The sequence below is a fragment of the Myxocyprinus asiaticus genome, chromosome 49, assembly GCF_019703515.2.
Source record: "Myxocyprinus asiaticus isolate MX2 ecotype Aquarium Trade chromosome 49, UBuf_Myxa_2, whole genome shotgun sequence".
NCBI classification, from domain to species: Eukaryota; Metazoa; Chordata; class Actinopteri; order Cypriniformes; family Catostomidae; genus Myxocyprinus; species Myxocyprinus asiaticus.
Genome location: NC_059392.1, coordinates 3,139,944 through 3,152,394, shown reverse-complemented (window position 1 = coordinate 3,152,394; position 12,451 = coordinate 3,139,944). Strand labels below are relative to the sequence as shown.

Here is a 12,451-nt window from a genome sequence, read left to right as displayed (position 1 = left end):
GATCCCAGTGTCATTAAAGCATAAAATCATGAATTCTATGATATTATGCTTTCATTCCGGAGCCCTGGCTTTAAAATTAATGTTTTTAATATTTTTCACCAGATGGCGCCATTTTTCTCATGTTTAGCCTATGGAGCAAATACAAGCTTTTTTACCTATTCTCTGTTTGCTCTATATAGAGCACTGCAGGCCAATTGAATAAATGATGCAGCTAAAATTGTGTGTGTGTGTGAATGAATGAACATTTGGTAGTTATAATCAGGACTGATCTTGGTTAAAAAAATGTACTAATTGAAAGTGGAAAATAATATGAATATATTATATTATTATGACAGTTTTTTGACATTTTTGTCCTCTAAGGACATCTGAGTAATTTTTTTAAATTGATGCATAAGGGTTAAAAAAACTTAATTTGTAGAGGAACGCAAAAAAAAAAAAAAATAAATAAATCTATCGGCAGCTATGGGCATACTTTTTTGCCGATAACCGATAGTTCCAAAAAGCAACTATCGGCATGATTAATCAGTAAAACCAATATATCGGTCTACCTCTAGCTGAGACGCAATGGTATAACCAATGACATCCTTTTGACGCATGTGTACATTAACTAGTAAATCAAAAGGAAGTCTTACCTTGTGTAGGGAGAAGGTGCGCACACAGAAAGTAGCAAGTTCGATGGTGTCCAGGAGCGTCACTTGAATCATACCGTAGGTCTCCGTCCCTCTACTGGGCCAGTACTGATCGCACTTTATCTGCAAGTGGATGAGATAACAGAGGGGACATTAGCACATCTAACAGACATATATCTCTTTCATGTGGGTTCTGGTGTCTTTTTTGGATGTGACCTCAAATTCTGTTCATTCACTCTTGTTTACCCAGACAATCATTTGCAATTCCTCGCGCCCTTCATTGAAATTCAAACTTGCGATTCAGTTTGCTGAGGAATTAGGGTGCTACTGAGCTAAATTTCACCAAAATCCTTCTTGTAATTTAGTCAAACAACCATCTAAGAGCTAACGGATGTACATGGAAATGCACACATACCCCTTATCCAAAAAAAGCAGTTTTGGGGCAAAACACAACAAACTGCTTACTGGCCACTTAAATCTGCTAGTCAAAATCCAGGAACTGCTAAAGTCATTTTGTCCTCTTCTGATAAGTTTTCTGAACTATGATGACTATGTTTTCTAGACTGAAGCAACAAAGACTATGTTGCAGAAAACTAGATCACTTCTATTATAAACAAATGAAAATCCCAGGAGATCAGCAGTTATAGAAATACTCAAACCAGCCCGTCTGGCACCAACAATCATGCCACGCTCCCAATTTTTTCCCCCATTCTGATGGTTGATGTGAACATTAACTGAAGCTCCTGACCCGTATCTGCATGATTTTATGCACTTCTGCCACACGATTGGCTGATTAGATAATTGCATGGATGATTGTTGATGCCAGATGGGCTGGTTTGAGTATTTTTGTAACTGCTGATCTCCTGGGATTTTCACACACAACAGTCTCTAGAATTTACTCCGAACGGTGCCAAAAACAAAAATCATCCAGTGACCGCTCAGTTCTGTTGATGGAAATGCTTGTTGATGAGAGAGGTCAACAGAGAATGGCCAGACTGGTTTGAACTGATAATGTCTACTGTAACTCAGATAACCGCTCTGTACAATTGTGTTGAATATCATCTCTGAATGCTATTCTGAGATGCGGGTTGGCACTGTTTTGGCAGCACTAGGGGGACCTACACAATATTAGTCAGGTGGTTTTAATGTTGTGGCTGATCAGTGTAATAGCTCTTTAATATAATGTATATATTCAAATATATATACAATATTTTTACTGGAATACAAGTGAAAAGAAAATAAATTAAAAACTCATTAAGAACTATTTTTTGCAGTGTTGAGCATGGCCCTGGCAATGCCAATATTATGGGTTGATTCCCAGGTAACGTACATATTAATAAAATGTATAGCTTGAATGCACTGTTTGGATAGAAGTGTCTGCAAAGAAATGTAAAGGTAACTCAATGGAAACGTGGGCATTTTCTGAGAGTTTTCAAACGGCTCCCCATTGATTCACAAATCGACAGCAGTGATTCAGAAGTACAGTTGGTTGGAAAAGACCATCCGACCTCAGCCCCAGGGGTTCATACCTGCAATCACAACCCCTCCTTGCGTACCCATGTCTCCCGCCACGTCACATCAGTTACCCTGGCATAATGTTTTCCTTTCCTCCTTTGACACCTGGCACATTGACAGACCCCCAGCCCGCCACAGTCCTAATTAAGATTCACTCAATACAGAGCATGGCGTGTCGGGCCGCCTTCCCATGCCCTGATGCAATGTGACAGCTCGCTGCTTCAGAAATGTACAGGTTTAACGCTTTCTTTGCGCTTATGTTGCAGATTGAATGGCTCATTCTGATCGCACCTGACAGAGCTCTAATGCGATGTGTGGCGCCTACTAAGATGGTGAGAGAGAAAGGTAGAAAGACAGAGAAGTGTCCTGAGATATTGACGGTGTGTAGTAAAGTCAATTTTATTTGTATAGTGCTTTTCACAACACACATCATTTCAAAGCAGCTTTACAGAAAATCATGCATTAACAGAAAATGAAACTGTAATATCTATGAAGTCTTAGAGTCATCATTATGTAATTTGATTAAATATGATTGTAAATTGTGTATAAAATAAGTAATTAAATAATAATTGTATTTATAACCCCAGTGAGCAAGCCGAAGGCGACTGTGGCAAGGAACACAAAACTCCATAAGATGTTGGTTAATGGAGAAAAATAATCTTGGGAGAAACCAGGCTCTCTGTGGGGGCCAGTTCCCCTCTGACTAAACAACATGAATATAATGCCAATATTAGTTACTTATGTGCAGTGCAAGTCATGGTTTAAAATTAGTAAACTAAGTAAGTGTTAAGGGCCAGTGTTTACCAAAGATTTTGTATGAACTGTAAGATTAATGACTAATGACTTTGAAGTTCATCCTGGATTAACTGCAGAAGTTCACATAGATGCATTGTCCTTTGTTAGTTGGCTGATGAAGGCTTTTGTTGGCAATTAAATTATAGTCTATGTATTCCATTTTAAGAGTGTAGTCCATCAATAGACCAAGGTGATGCAGGCAGAGATCAGTGAGGTGCATTGCAGTTCAACTGGCAGGTCATTTAGGTGAGGTCTATCCCGAGTCCAAGGTTCAGGCAGTAGCATATGAAGTACCATATGAAGGCATATGAAATACATGAGTTCTTTGAGCCTGACAGTGTTGGGCTTATCTTAAATGAACTCTTGGGCTGCATCCGAATTCCCGTAGTTTTATAGTATGTACTGAATTTGAAAAAGAACGGTTCTCTCTCTTTTTGGTAAATGTACCACACTGCCCTGTTAGAGCTGAGAGATGATTCCTAGCTATTATCGGACAGAGACCCTTTCTTTAATTTCCTCCATTCTTATCTATACTCTTTGGATATTCATTCAGCCAGTACTGGCAATTCAACTGGAATAATGTCAATTTGTTCAGTCTTTTAACAAGCCCAGTCATCTTCTAAGGGGCCATTCAAAAGCTAGACGCAGCGCAATGCCAGTTTCTGGAGATTTAAAAGTTACAGTTCTTTTTAAATAGACACATGAAAAAACGCTAAAAAAAACCAGCGAGCTGACTCTCAACGGTCAAAGATGTCCATCTAACACATTTACGCACAAAATCTGTGTGAACGGCCTCTAAGCTACCTTGTTTCGGCCAAATTCTGAGGCAGCACTGGATGTATCCTTTCCAGAGACAGCAATCAAAGAATGCATTGCAATGAGCTGGATTGAAGTACTGATTGAAAATAATTTCTGATGTAAAAAATTAAAAAAAGCGTTTTTAATTACTCAGAGTTGACATCATATCAGTGGCAAAACAGTTAGATAATTAATTGTGGAATTTGATTGGTTGTGGTTTGACAAGCCTCACCCGTGACTTCTCCTCCAGTCTCGTCATCATGACAACAGTAGCAGCTCGTTGCTCCCACACCATCCTCCAAAAGTCTCCGAATGTCTCTGGCAGCGGACCCTGTGTGGCTATGTATGCGTTTTGCTTCCTGTAGCCATCAATGTAGTTAGCGTTGATGTAATCACTGCCTGTTATTCCTGGAAATGAAGCATGAGGGTTATATGTGTGAAAATTAGAGCTGGAATTGCTGCAAAATTCACTGGCAAATTAATTGGCAAATTGTTTTTAGCATAAACCTAACAATAATTTTGTGGGGATTATGTTTAAACCAAGTAATACGTTTTAATATCTAATATTTGCTTCTCAAGTTAACTTATCTTGTTTTAAGGAAGAAAGTTTAGATATTTATACTGGAAAACAAGAGAAATATATTGATTAAAATATTTTTGCACTGTAACACTATAACTTCACTTTAACTTTCCTTTTAAAAGTGTAGAATGTGTCCCCTTTAAAACAACTATTTTTAAAAGTTCTAAAATTGCTGACGATGCTATTGTGTGAGTCTGTTAACTTTTAAAAAAACAAGTAGTGCTGTTTTCTACTCCACTAATATGATATAAAGTCACACTCTGTTAAGAGGCTACTGCAGAGCTTGCAACAGATATCTATCATAGAAAATAATCTCTGTGAAAGAAAAGTCATCAAGCTTCTTTGCTGATCTCTCCTTGTTTTTTACTTTCTTCCCTGCTATTCTGGCCCATCTAGCCCTCCCAGGGCTGCCAACCACATCCACTGTAACTGATTTAGGGCCAGATGCTATATGGTGGAATTAGGCTGGACTAGGTGTAAATCAGCAGAGCAGAACCCATGCTGGATCTTTTCTCACTCTCTTTCTGCCATCGTTCTGGGCGGCCGGCTGTAAATCTCCTATAAAGGAGCCAAACACACTCCCTATAAGCTCAGCATCCAAGAGATGGTGGGAATAAAGGTAAAGGGCCTGTGTGCTACTGCTACAGGTTGTAACAAACAGAGTTGGAGTCTTGATCTTGTTGCCTCCTCAAGACCACATAATTGTGGCATTGGTCTGGATCCGGGCACAGGTCTAGAATTGCTCTGGGTATGGGCCTTGAGGGGTTTAGTCTTGGTCTGGTGGTTAGTGGGTCTGGTATTCATCTGGATCTGGGTATCAAGAGGTCTAGACTACATCTTAGGGGGACTAGTATTGGTCTGGGTCTGGATGTCAAGGGCCTAGTAACCTGAAATTGGTTTGGGTCTTGGGGGTCTAGAATTTGTCTGAGTTTGAGTTAGTCTGGTACTGGTGTAGGTCTTAGGAGGTCTGGTATTTTTCCAGGTCTGGGGCTCAAAAGTCTAGTCTTGGTCTAGATCTTTGGGGGTCTGCAATTGGTCTAGGTCTTAGGGGGTCTGGTATTGGTCTAGGTCTGGGTCTTTGGGGGTCTGGAATTGATCAGGATTTTAATTGGTCTAGTACTGGTGTGGATCTTAGGAGCTCTGGTATTGGTCTAGGTCTGGGGCTCAAGAGTCTAGTCTTGGTCTGGGTCTTTAGGGGTCTACATTTAGTCTAGGTCTTAGGGTGTCTGGAACTAGTCTAGGTCTGTGTCTTTGGGGGTCTGGAATTGGTCAGGGGTCTGAACTGGTTTGGGTCTTAAGGGGTCTGGTATTGGTCTAAGTTGTGGCTTTGTGGGTCTGGAATTGGTTAGGGTTTTGAATTGGTCTGGTACAGGTCTAGGTCTTAGGAGCTTTGGTATTGGTCTAGGTCTGGGGCTCAAAGGTCTAGCATTGGGTTCTGGAATTGGTCTTAGGTGTCTGGTACTGGTCTAAGTCTGTGTCTTCGGGGGTCTGGAATTGGTCAGGGTTTCAGTTGGTCTGGTACTTGTGTGGGTCTGGATCGCAAGAGTCTATTCTTGGACTGGGTCTTTGGGAGTCTGGAATTGGTCTGGGTCTTAGGGGGTCAAGTCCTGGTCTGGGTCTTTGGAGGTCTTGAATCAATCTGGGTGTTGGGGAAACTGTTATTGCTCTGGCTGTAAATCTTGGAAGTGTTAGGGGCTTGTTCAAATCCTTAACCATAATTATGAGCAATGGTAATAGTGAATAGTGATGAGTGCCTCAACAAACAACATTAATTATCTAAAAGGATTGAAAAAAATCATTTATAATTACACTTGGGAGTCAGTGCTTGATTGTAACCTCTCTCAAATAAAGAGAGGAATATTTAATTGTACAGTTTACCAAACACAAAAGCTTCAATCGCAAACACATGCCTGTGGTGCTAAATTGTTGTCATTCTTTATCAGCGAGCAACGAAACACTTGGCTGTGCTTATTTTCAAGCCCCCACTACATCGGAGAAAAGGCAAAATTAGCAATCAGGGGGAAAAAAGAGAGAATGCCATTAAAAGCCTCTTCCCAGTCTCACAATGCGATAGTGGGAGCGTTGCTTTAGTCATAGCTAAGTGAACAGCATACAGCTGCCTGCAAGAATCGTTCGACTGCTGTGTCTAATGGCGAAATCACTGCACTGTAAAATGGAAATTTCGAACTTGATTAATTTATGCATTTATGGGCACTGTCTTTGTGATGATTTTGTTATGCTGTGTTATTGCTTGTCTAAATTGGTTCGTGGTGAACTGTGGCGAAAATCAAGGTGATGTCAAAACGAGTGAGGGAACTTAAGGGGGGGGAGGGGGATAAGTGTAAACAACACAAGGTAGGATTGACAGTTTGCTCTGAAAGCATTCTAGATGGAAAGAAACAATACTTATATCCTCTCAGGGCATTTTGCCGGAATAATAGCAAAGAGCTTTGTTGAAATAGAGGCAGCTGCAGCAGTTTTTTCATTTTCTGTGACATTTTCTGTTTCATCCAAAAGCTTGAAAGCATCTATACCTCACTTGGCCAACCGAGGGTCTCACAGAACTCTGAGACTTTACTCCTTTATGAACCCTTTCACCTCTAAAGGTTTTATTTTGACATACTATGCATTATCCAACACTGGCTTTCTAAACGCAAGTAAAATTACAATAAAATTAAGTGGAGGAAAGAAAACAGATTGATTTATAAGGACAAAAACAAAAAAATGAATCCCACGATCTTTACAAATAGACAAAACTGAATTTTTACATTTGTTAGAAAGATTTTTAGATCTTTCAGTAAAATAAAATGTTCTGATCTTCCTAGAACGCATATGAGACTCTTCATTCAGCCATTCTGTAATTTACATCTTGATACACAACTTAAATACACAATATACAACTTAAGATGTTTCTTTAAAATTAAAACAAATATATATATATAGTTGAAATGGTGTATGCGGTTCTGCCTGACCTTCAATGGGAGCCAGGATTACGCGGGAGTGGTCATAGGCGATGACGTTTGCGTAGCGGTTCTTGGGTTTGTTGACCTCCAGGTTGGAATGTTCCCAGGTGAACTGCTGGCCCGGATCGATGGACTGTAGAGAGAAAGATGAAGTTGAGAAAATAACCCTCAGGGCTTTGCCAGTCCTGTAATATATTCAGCACCAAAACTAATGCTAAGAGAGGACATCATTTTGAACATTAGTGTCAAAAGTTGGTGAAGAAACCAAAAAGAGGATTACTGTCAAGGCATCAAGAAATCACTTGACCAGTACAGTTCTCTTTCCTGCGTTGATGTACAGTATTTACTATTGAAACCTGAAGTTTGGGCAGGACATATTGAAGGGCTTGTCTCTTAAAAAATATTGCCAATAATAGGTTTTAGTTTGCATCACTGCCATAAAACTAGAAATTGCTAGTCGATTTCAGGTGGTATTTGGGGGATGAACTCATTCTAGAGATCATTTGATTGGACAAAATCTGTGTAGAGCATCCTGAGTCATCAATATTTGTGTTTAGTTTTCCTGGACATTAAAAACCTTAAAATTTGCTAAAGGTTAATTTGATCAACTTTAGCAGTACAACTGCATTTAGATTAGCTTCAAAGCTAATAGATTAACTAAAAGCCACCAATCTCCAATTTTTCTTTTGGAAAGTGGGGTTGAATGAGGCCATCAGTCTTGGAAAACTAAAAATTAGCAAATTAAAGAGAAAATCAGAATAAATATGGCAAAGACAAGAGAATCGTTCACAAGGCTCAGATAATTATTAGCAACAAGATAAAAGCCTAGCTCCTCCTGCAATCACACTGCACATTAAAGTGTAATTAAAGTCTGTATCGCTTTAAATATTCACAAGCATTCGGCCAGGTAGCTTTGTCGAGTTCATTACATGGACAGTGAATAATAGCAAAGGAAACTCTGATAAAGGAGTCCGTTCCTTCCTGTGAAGGAAAGCGAGGTGTATTAGAGCCGGCCCGACGTCGCCAAGATAAATGCTGGCGCATTCCCAATATGAGAATTTCAGAATAAATATTCTATTCCCCTGTCAGTGTAATTTAGTATTCCATTATGATTCTGAGCCCATTCGCAGGCTATGGCTCCGTCCCAGCTTTTACTAGCTTGAGGGTTGTTTTCATTTGGGGGACCGTCTTTGCATGCTGAAATTGGGGCTAAATAACCAGTGAAGAGGGGTTTGATGTAGCTATTTAACCTGCAATGATTACAGGGATAAATAAAACAGCACAAATACTCCACAGGTTGCCTATGTTGTCAAACCTGTCTCTTTTATCCCCCCTGCAAGCTACCGATGGGTTTTTAACACAACCAGGATTCTTTTGGTTCTGTACAAAGCCAGATGTCAGACCTTACCATTTCTGAGATCTTACAGTTCATGTGCATGTATGGTTGATGATTTAGTCAGGATCTTAAAGGAACAGATCACCCAAAAATTAGTTTGGAACTCAGATTTGAAACAATTTGAAGGACAGTAAATGATGACAGATTTGTAATTTTTGGGCGAACTATCCCTTTAACTTGAATTTGGTAATCCACAACATATATCTGCTTAACACCTAACCTACATCCTCATATGTAAACAAACCCACCAACATATTTTTCTACATCACCTTCCATCTCCTACTTTGCCTCTCTTCTCTCGTCCACTTTTCTGTAGAAATCACTCACTGAACTAATAGCTACATTTGGCATGCTAGTGCACCCTAAAGATCAGCCAAAACTTAACGCCTTCCAATTCGGTCATTTGTTTTCTAGAGAAGGGAGTCCCAACCATTTTTGTCAGCTGAACCCTCAAAACCTAAATTATTTACTTGAAGTGTAATTTTAAGTAACGTTCTATCTACACAATAAATATAAGTAAGGGCTAATATACAGTCAACTGGTCAACCCCAACAGGGAGTATATTATCAGACAAGCTTTGGATAAAATCGAATCAACATTGCTGATTCAAATCAATAATGCTAAGATTACAGTACTGTTATTGGTAGCTGAAAGCAGTTTTAAATGACCCAAAATATTTAATTTTGGCACTTCAACAGTGCTTACCCTTTAATCAAAAACTCCATCAACTAAACTCATAAATTCAACAGTCTTCTTATAAGCTAAGCTGCTCATGACTGACATTTCTTCATATGGTTAGCACTTGCTGCTAACGCTAATCAATATGCTAAGCCAATGTCCCAAAAATAATAGTGTGTTCGCTCAACTCATCCATTCACATGTTCCTGCTGGGATATAAGGTCTGGCTCATGCTGGCTGCCATTTAAGATGGCATTACGCTCCGGGGATACTGATGGCACTGCTGCTATAGCACACTGCACTTTAAGATGGGAGACGACATTTCCTCTATGCAAATGAAGGCTGATTCAGCAATAGCGAACGCTAATCAAAAGCCGCTACATTTATGAGCCCAGCAGTCAAAGCCGAGGCAGTCTTGGCACTGCAAAGCTCCATAACACTCGAGTAACTGCCATGCAAATACTAAAATTAAGACAGGGAACGTCTCAGCTTTGATAAGAGGCTGAGTGTTCAACAGGAAAATCCACTTGCTGTAGCTCTAAATTTTTGTAACAGCCTTTAAAAGAACAGTTCACCCAATATTGAATATTTTCATAGTTTACTCACTGTCATTATTCACTGATAATTTTCCGCTTCTCAGCAGCTCTCAAATCAAATATGGTGTCATTGATGTTTGGTCATGAGACACTCGAGAACTAATGGAGTTTGGTGCCAGTAAAATGAGTAAAATGGCATGAATGCACTATTTTTGTGGACCAAATGACATTTTAGTGGTAAAGATTAGTGAATAATCACTTGCTGAAGTATGTAACTTTCTGAAAAATTTAAATACTGTCTGTGTGGCACAGTAAAAATTGTTTTTTTTTAGCGACCTGTTTAGACCCGCCCCAACAACATTACTCAACCAATGACGTGAGTTGGGGATGGGACTATCTGACTGTTTGAACAACAGCAGATGAGGGGCATATTCAGAAAGCAAGTTTTGAAAACATTGTATACGTTTCAATTTTATTCGGTGGCTCTAGTGTCACAGAAATGACAAACCTTAGCTTTAAATTTCGGTCTGTTCCTCACACAAACCTATTGTATGGCTTCACAAGACTTCAAATATAGTGCACAAATTATATGGAACACTTTTATGGTGCTTTTGTGTCTTTTCTGGTGCTTGACACACCCATTCTCCATTCACTTTTATTATATGGAAAAGAGTGGCCAGGATATTCACTTTTCTTATTCCACAGGGGGAGGAAAGTCATACACATTTTTTTTTTTTTTTTTTCAATTTGGAGGTTAACGATTCCTTTATTGTAACAGAAATTGGTTTCTTTTTTGAGCATGTGCTTACCTCGTACTCCTGGGAGAGCTTCAGGTTGTCATTGGCCTTCAGTAGCTCCGTGTGCTCGGCCAGCTCCGCAATAGGTATAGGAGGGTGGTTCATCATACCTGCACACCAATCAGGAGAAGATGACGGACACAAAGAGACATGATCACTTAGATGGCCATGGACAACACAGGCAATAAGAAGCCAAATCTAAACATTGGCCAAGCAGACAGGATCATGGTGTAGGGGGGTGGAAGGAGACACCCAAGCAGGTAGTAATATGAGGTGGGGATTGGAGTGAGGGACAGTGGGACACAAGGGTGATGTTAAGGACACAGTGTGACCAGGCCAGAGCTCCAGGTCGTCAATATGACCAATCAGAATTGTCCTAATACATAAAAACGGACTGCATTTATGCAGAAGATATAAAGGAAGGACCTAAGGATGATTGCTAAGGTGCTACAAAAACCCCAGACCAATTACAACTCAATGATAGTGGGTCAAATGGTGCTTAATAGCTTTGCAATATTGCTACAGTGATAACATTTCATTTCCCCCCCAAATATCTCAAGAGCAGGATGACATTTTGAACACTCTATGTGTCCGACAAACCATAAGTTTGTCCTCAGAGAGCCAAGACGAAAGGAATAATGGGCTTGGTTGCCTTCATGAAACCAAACAAACCTTCTTTCAAACTGAGTCACAAGAACAATAAATTGGGGGGAAAAAACCCCCATAAAAAACTGCCCTTGAGAAATACGCCGGTGTCTACAGAGGCAAAATTGTAATTGATTTAATCAAAAGCCAAATCTATTTTTCACAGAGGAGAGGGAGAACTAAGAAAAAGACTAATTTGCATTTTGTTTGCAGTCTTGTGTAACAAAATACAAAACAAAATATGGACTTTTTGTTCTTCTTTGTTTGCCCAAGACCACTCGTTTAAATTCTGTGGAAAGAACTGGAAGGTTCCACACTAAATGCAAAAAATAAAAAAAATAAAAATATGAGCGAGAATTAGAAAAATACAATATTGCCTGACCCTGGAGTAAACTTCAGTGCCTTAATATTTCTAACTGCTTCTCTTTTGGCAGAAAATTGCAAACATTTCCTTATGTAACCCTTCATTTAAGCCATGATTGGGGTGCAGAGGAGGGATGAGGGGGGTAATTGGTGTCCTGGGGCAGGTTGAGGCGGGTGATTTATTCTCAAAGAGTTCTGGCCTGTGTTAAGATGACCCGATGGTACCAGTGCCAAAGTGAAGTGCCGTGGTTTCTGCTCACCTTCTGTTCAGCCAAAGCTAAGCAAGCGCATCACGGAAAGCAGTTGCCAATGCTAACCTTCCAACAACCTCTATGTTTCATTATGCTTGCTAATTCCCGACGACATCAATCAGTATATTGTGAACATGAATTGGGGCACTTGCAAGGGCATTGATCCACTAAACATGGGGACAATGCTGACTCAGTTATCTGGGATGCGGTTAAGAGACCGTGCATTAAAACATAGCTGGTATTTGTCAACAACATCGCTGTATAACATGCCATTGTGCATCTTAATTTTAGATATTAAGTAGTACAGTGCCATCATGAAATATGAGCCCACCTGCTATTTCTGACAACTCAAGAGACTGAAGAAGATATGACAACATTTGCATTAAGTGAATATACAGCCGATGTGGACTCCCTACGGAGCGGATTGAGACGCACTCTACAAGATCTTTATGGATACAACTGTCCTTCCTGATCCCTCAAACATATATGCTAGCTGTGATGTCTT

The 12,451-nt window shown here is 39.8% G+C and overlaps 1 protein-coding gene across 6 annotated transcripts in view; it reads right to left on the bottom strand.

Moving 5' to 3' along the window:
* LOC127438034 (receptor-type tyrosine-protein phosphatase S-like) overlaps nucleotides 1-12,451 on the bottom strand; it is a 276,854-nt gene that overhangs the window by 26,778 nt on the left and 237,625 nt on the right. For all 6 annotated transcript variants that reach the window (XM_051693295.1, XM_051693296.1, XM_051693297.1 and 3 more), the window contains 4 exons: nucleotides 10,700-10,797; nucleotides 7,290-7,413; nucleotides 3,970-4,145; nucleotides 633-752 (listed from right to left, as the gene is read on the bottom strand). In XM_051693295.1, the coding sequence (XP_051549255.1) occupies nucleotides 633-752; nucleotides 3,970-4,145; nucleotides 7,290-7,413; nucleotides 10,700-10,797 (518 nt within the window). The remainder of the gene's footprint in view (nucleotides 1-632; nucleotides 753-3,969; nucleotides 4,146-7,289; nucleotides 7,414-10,699; nucleotides 10,798-12,451) is intronic.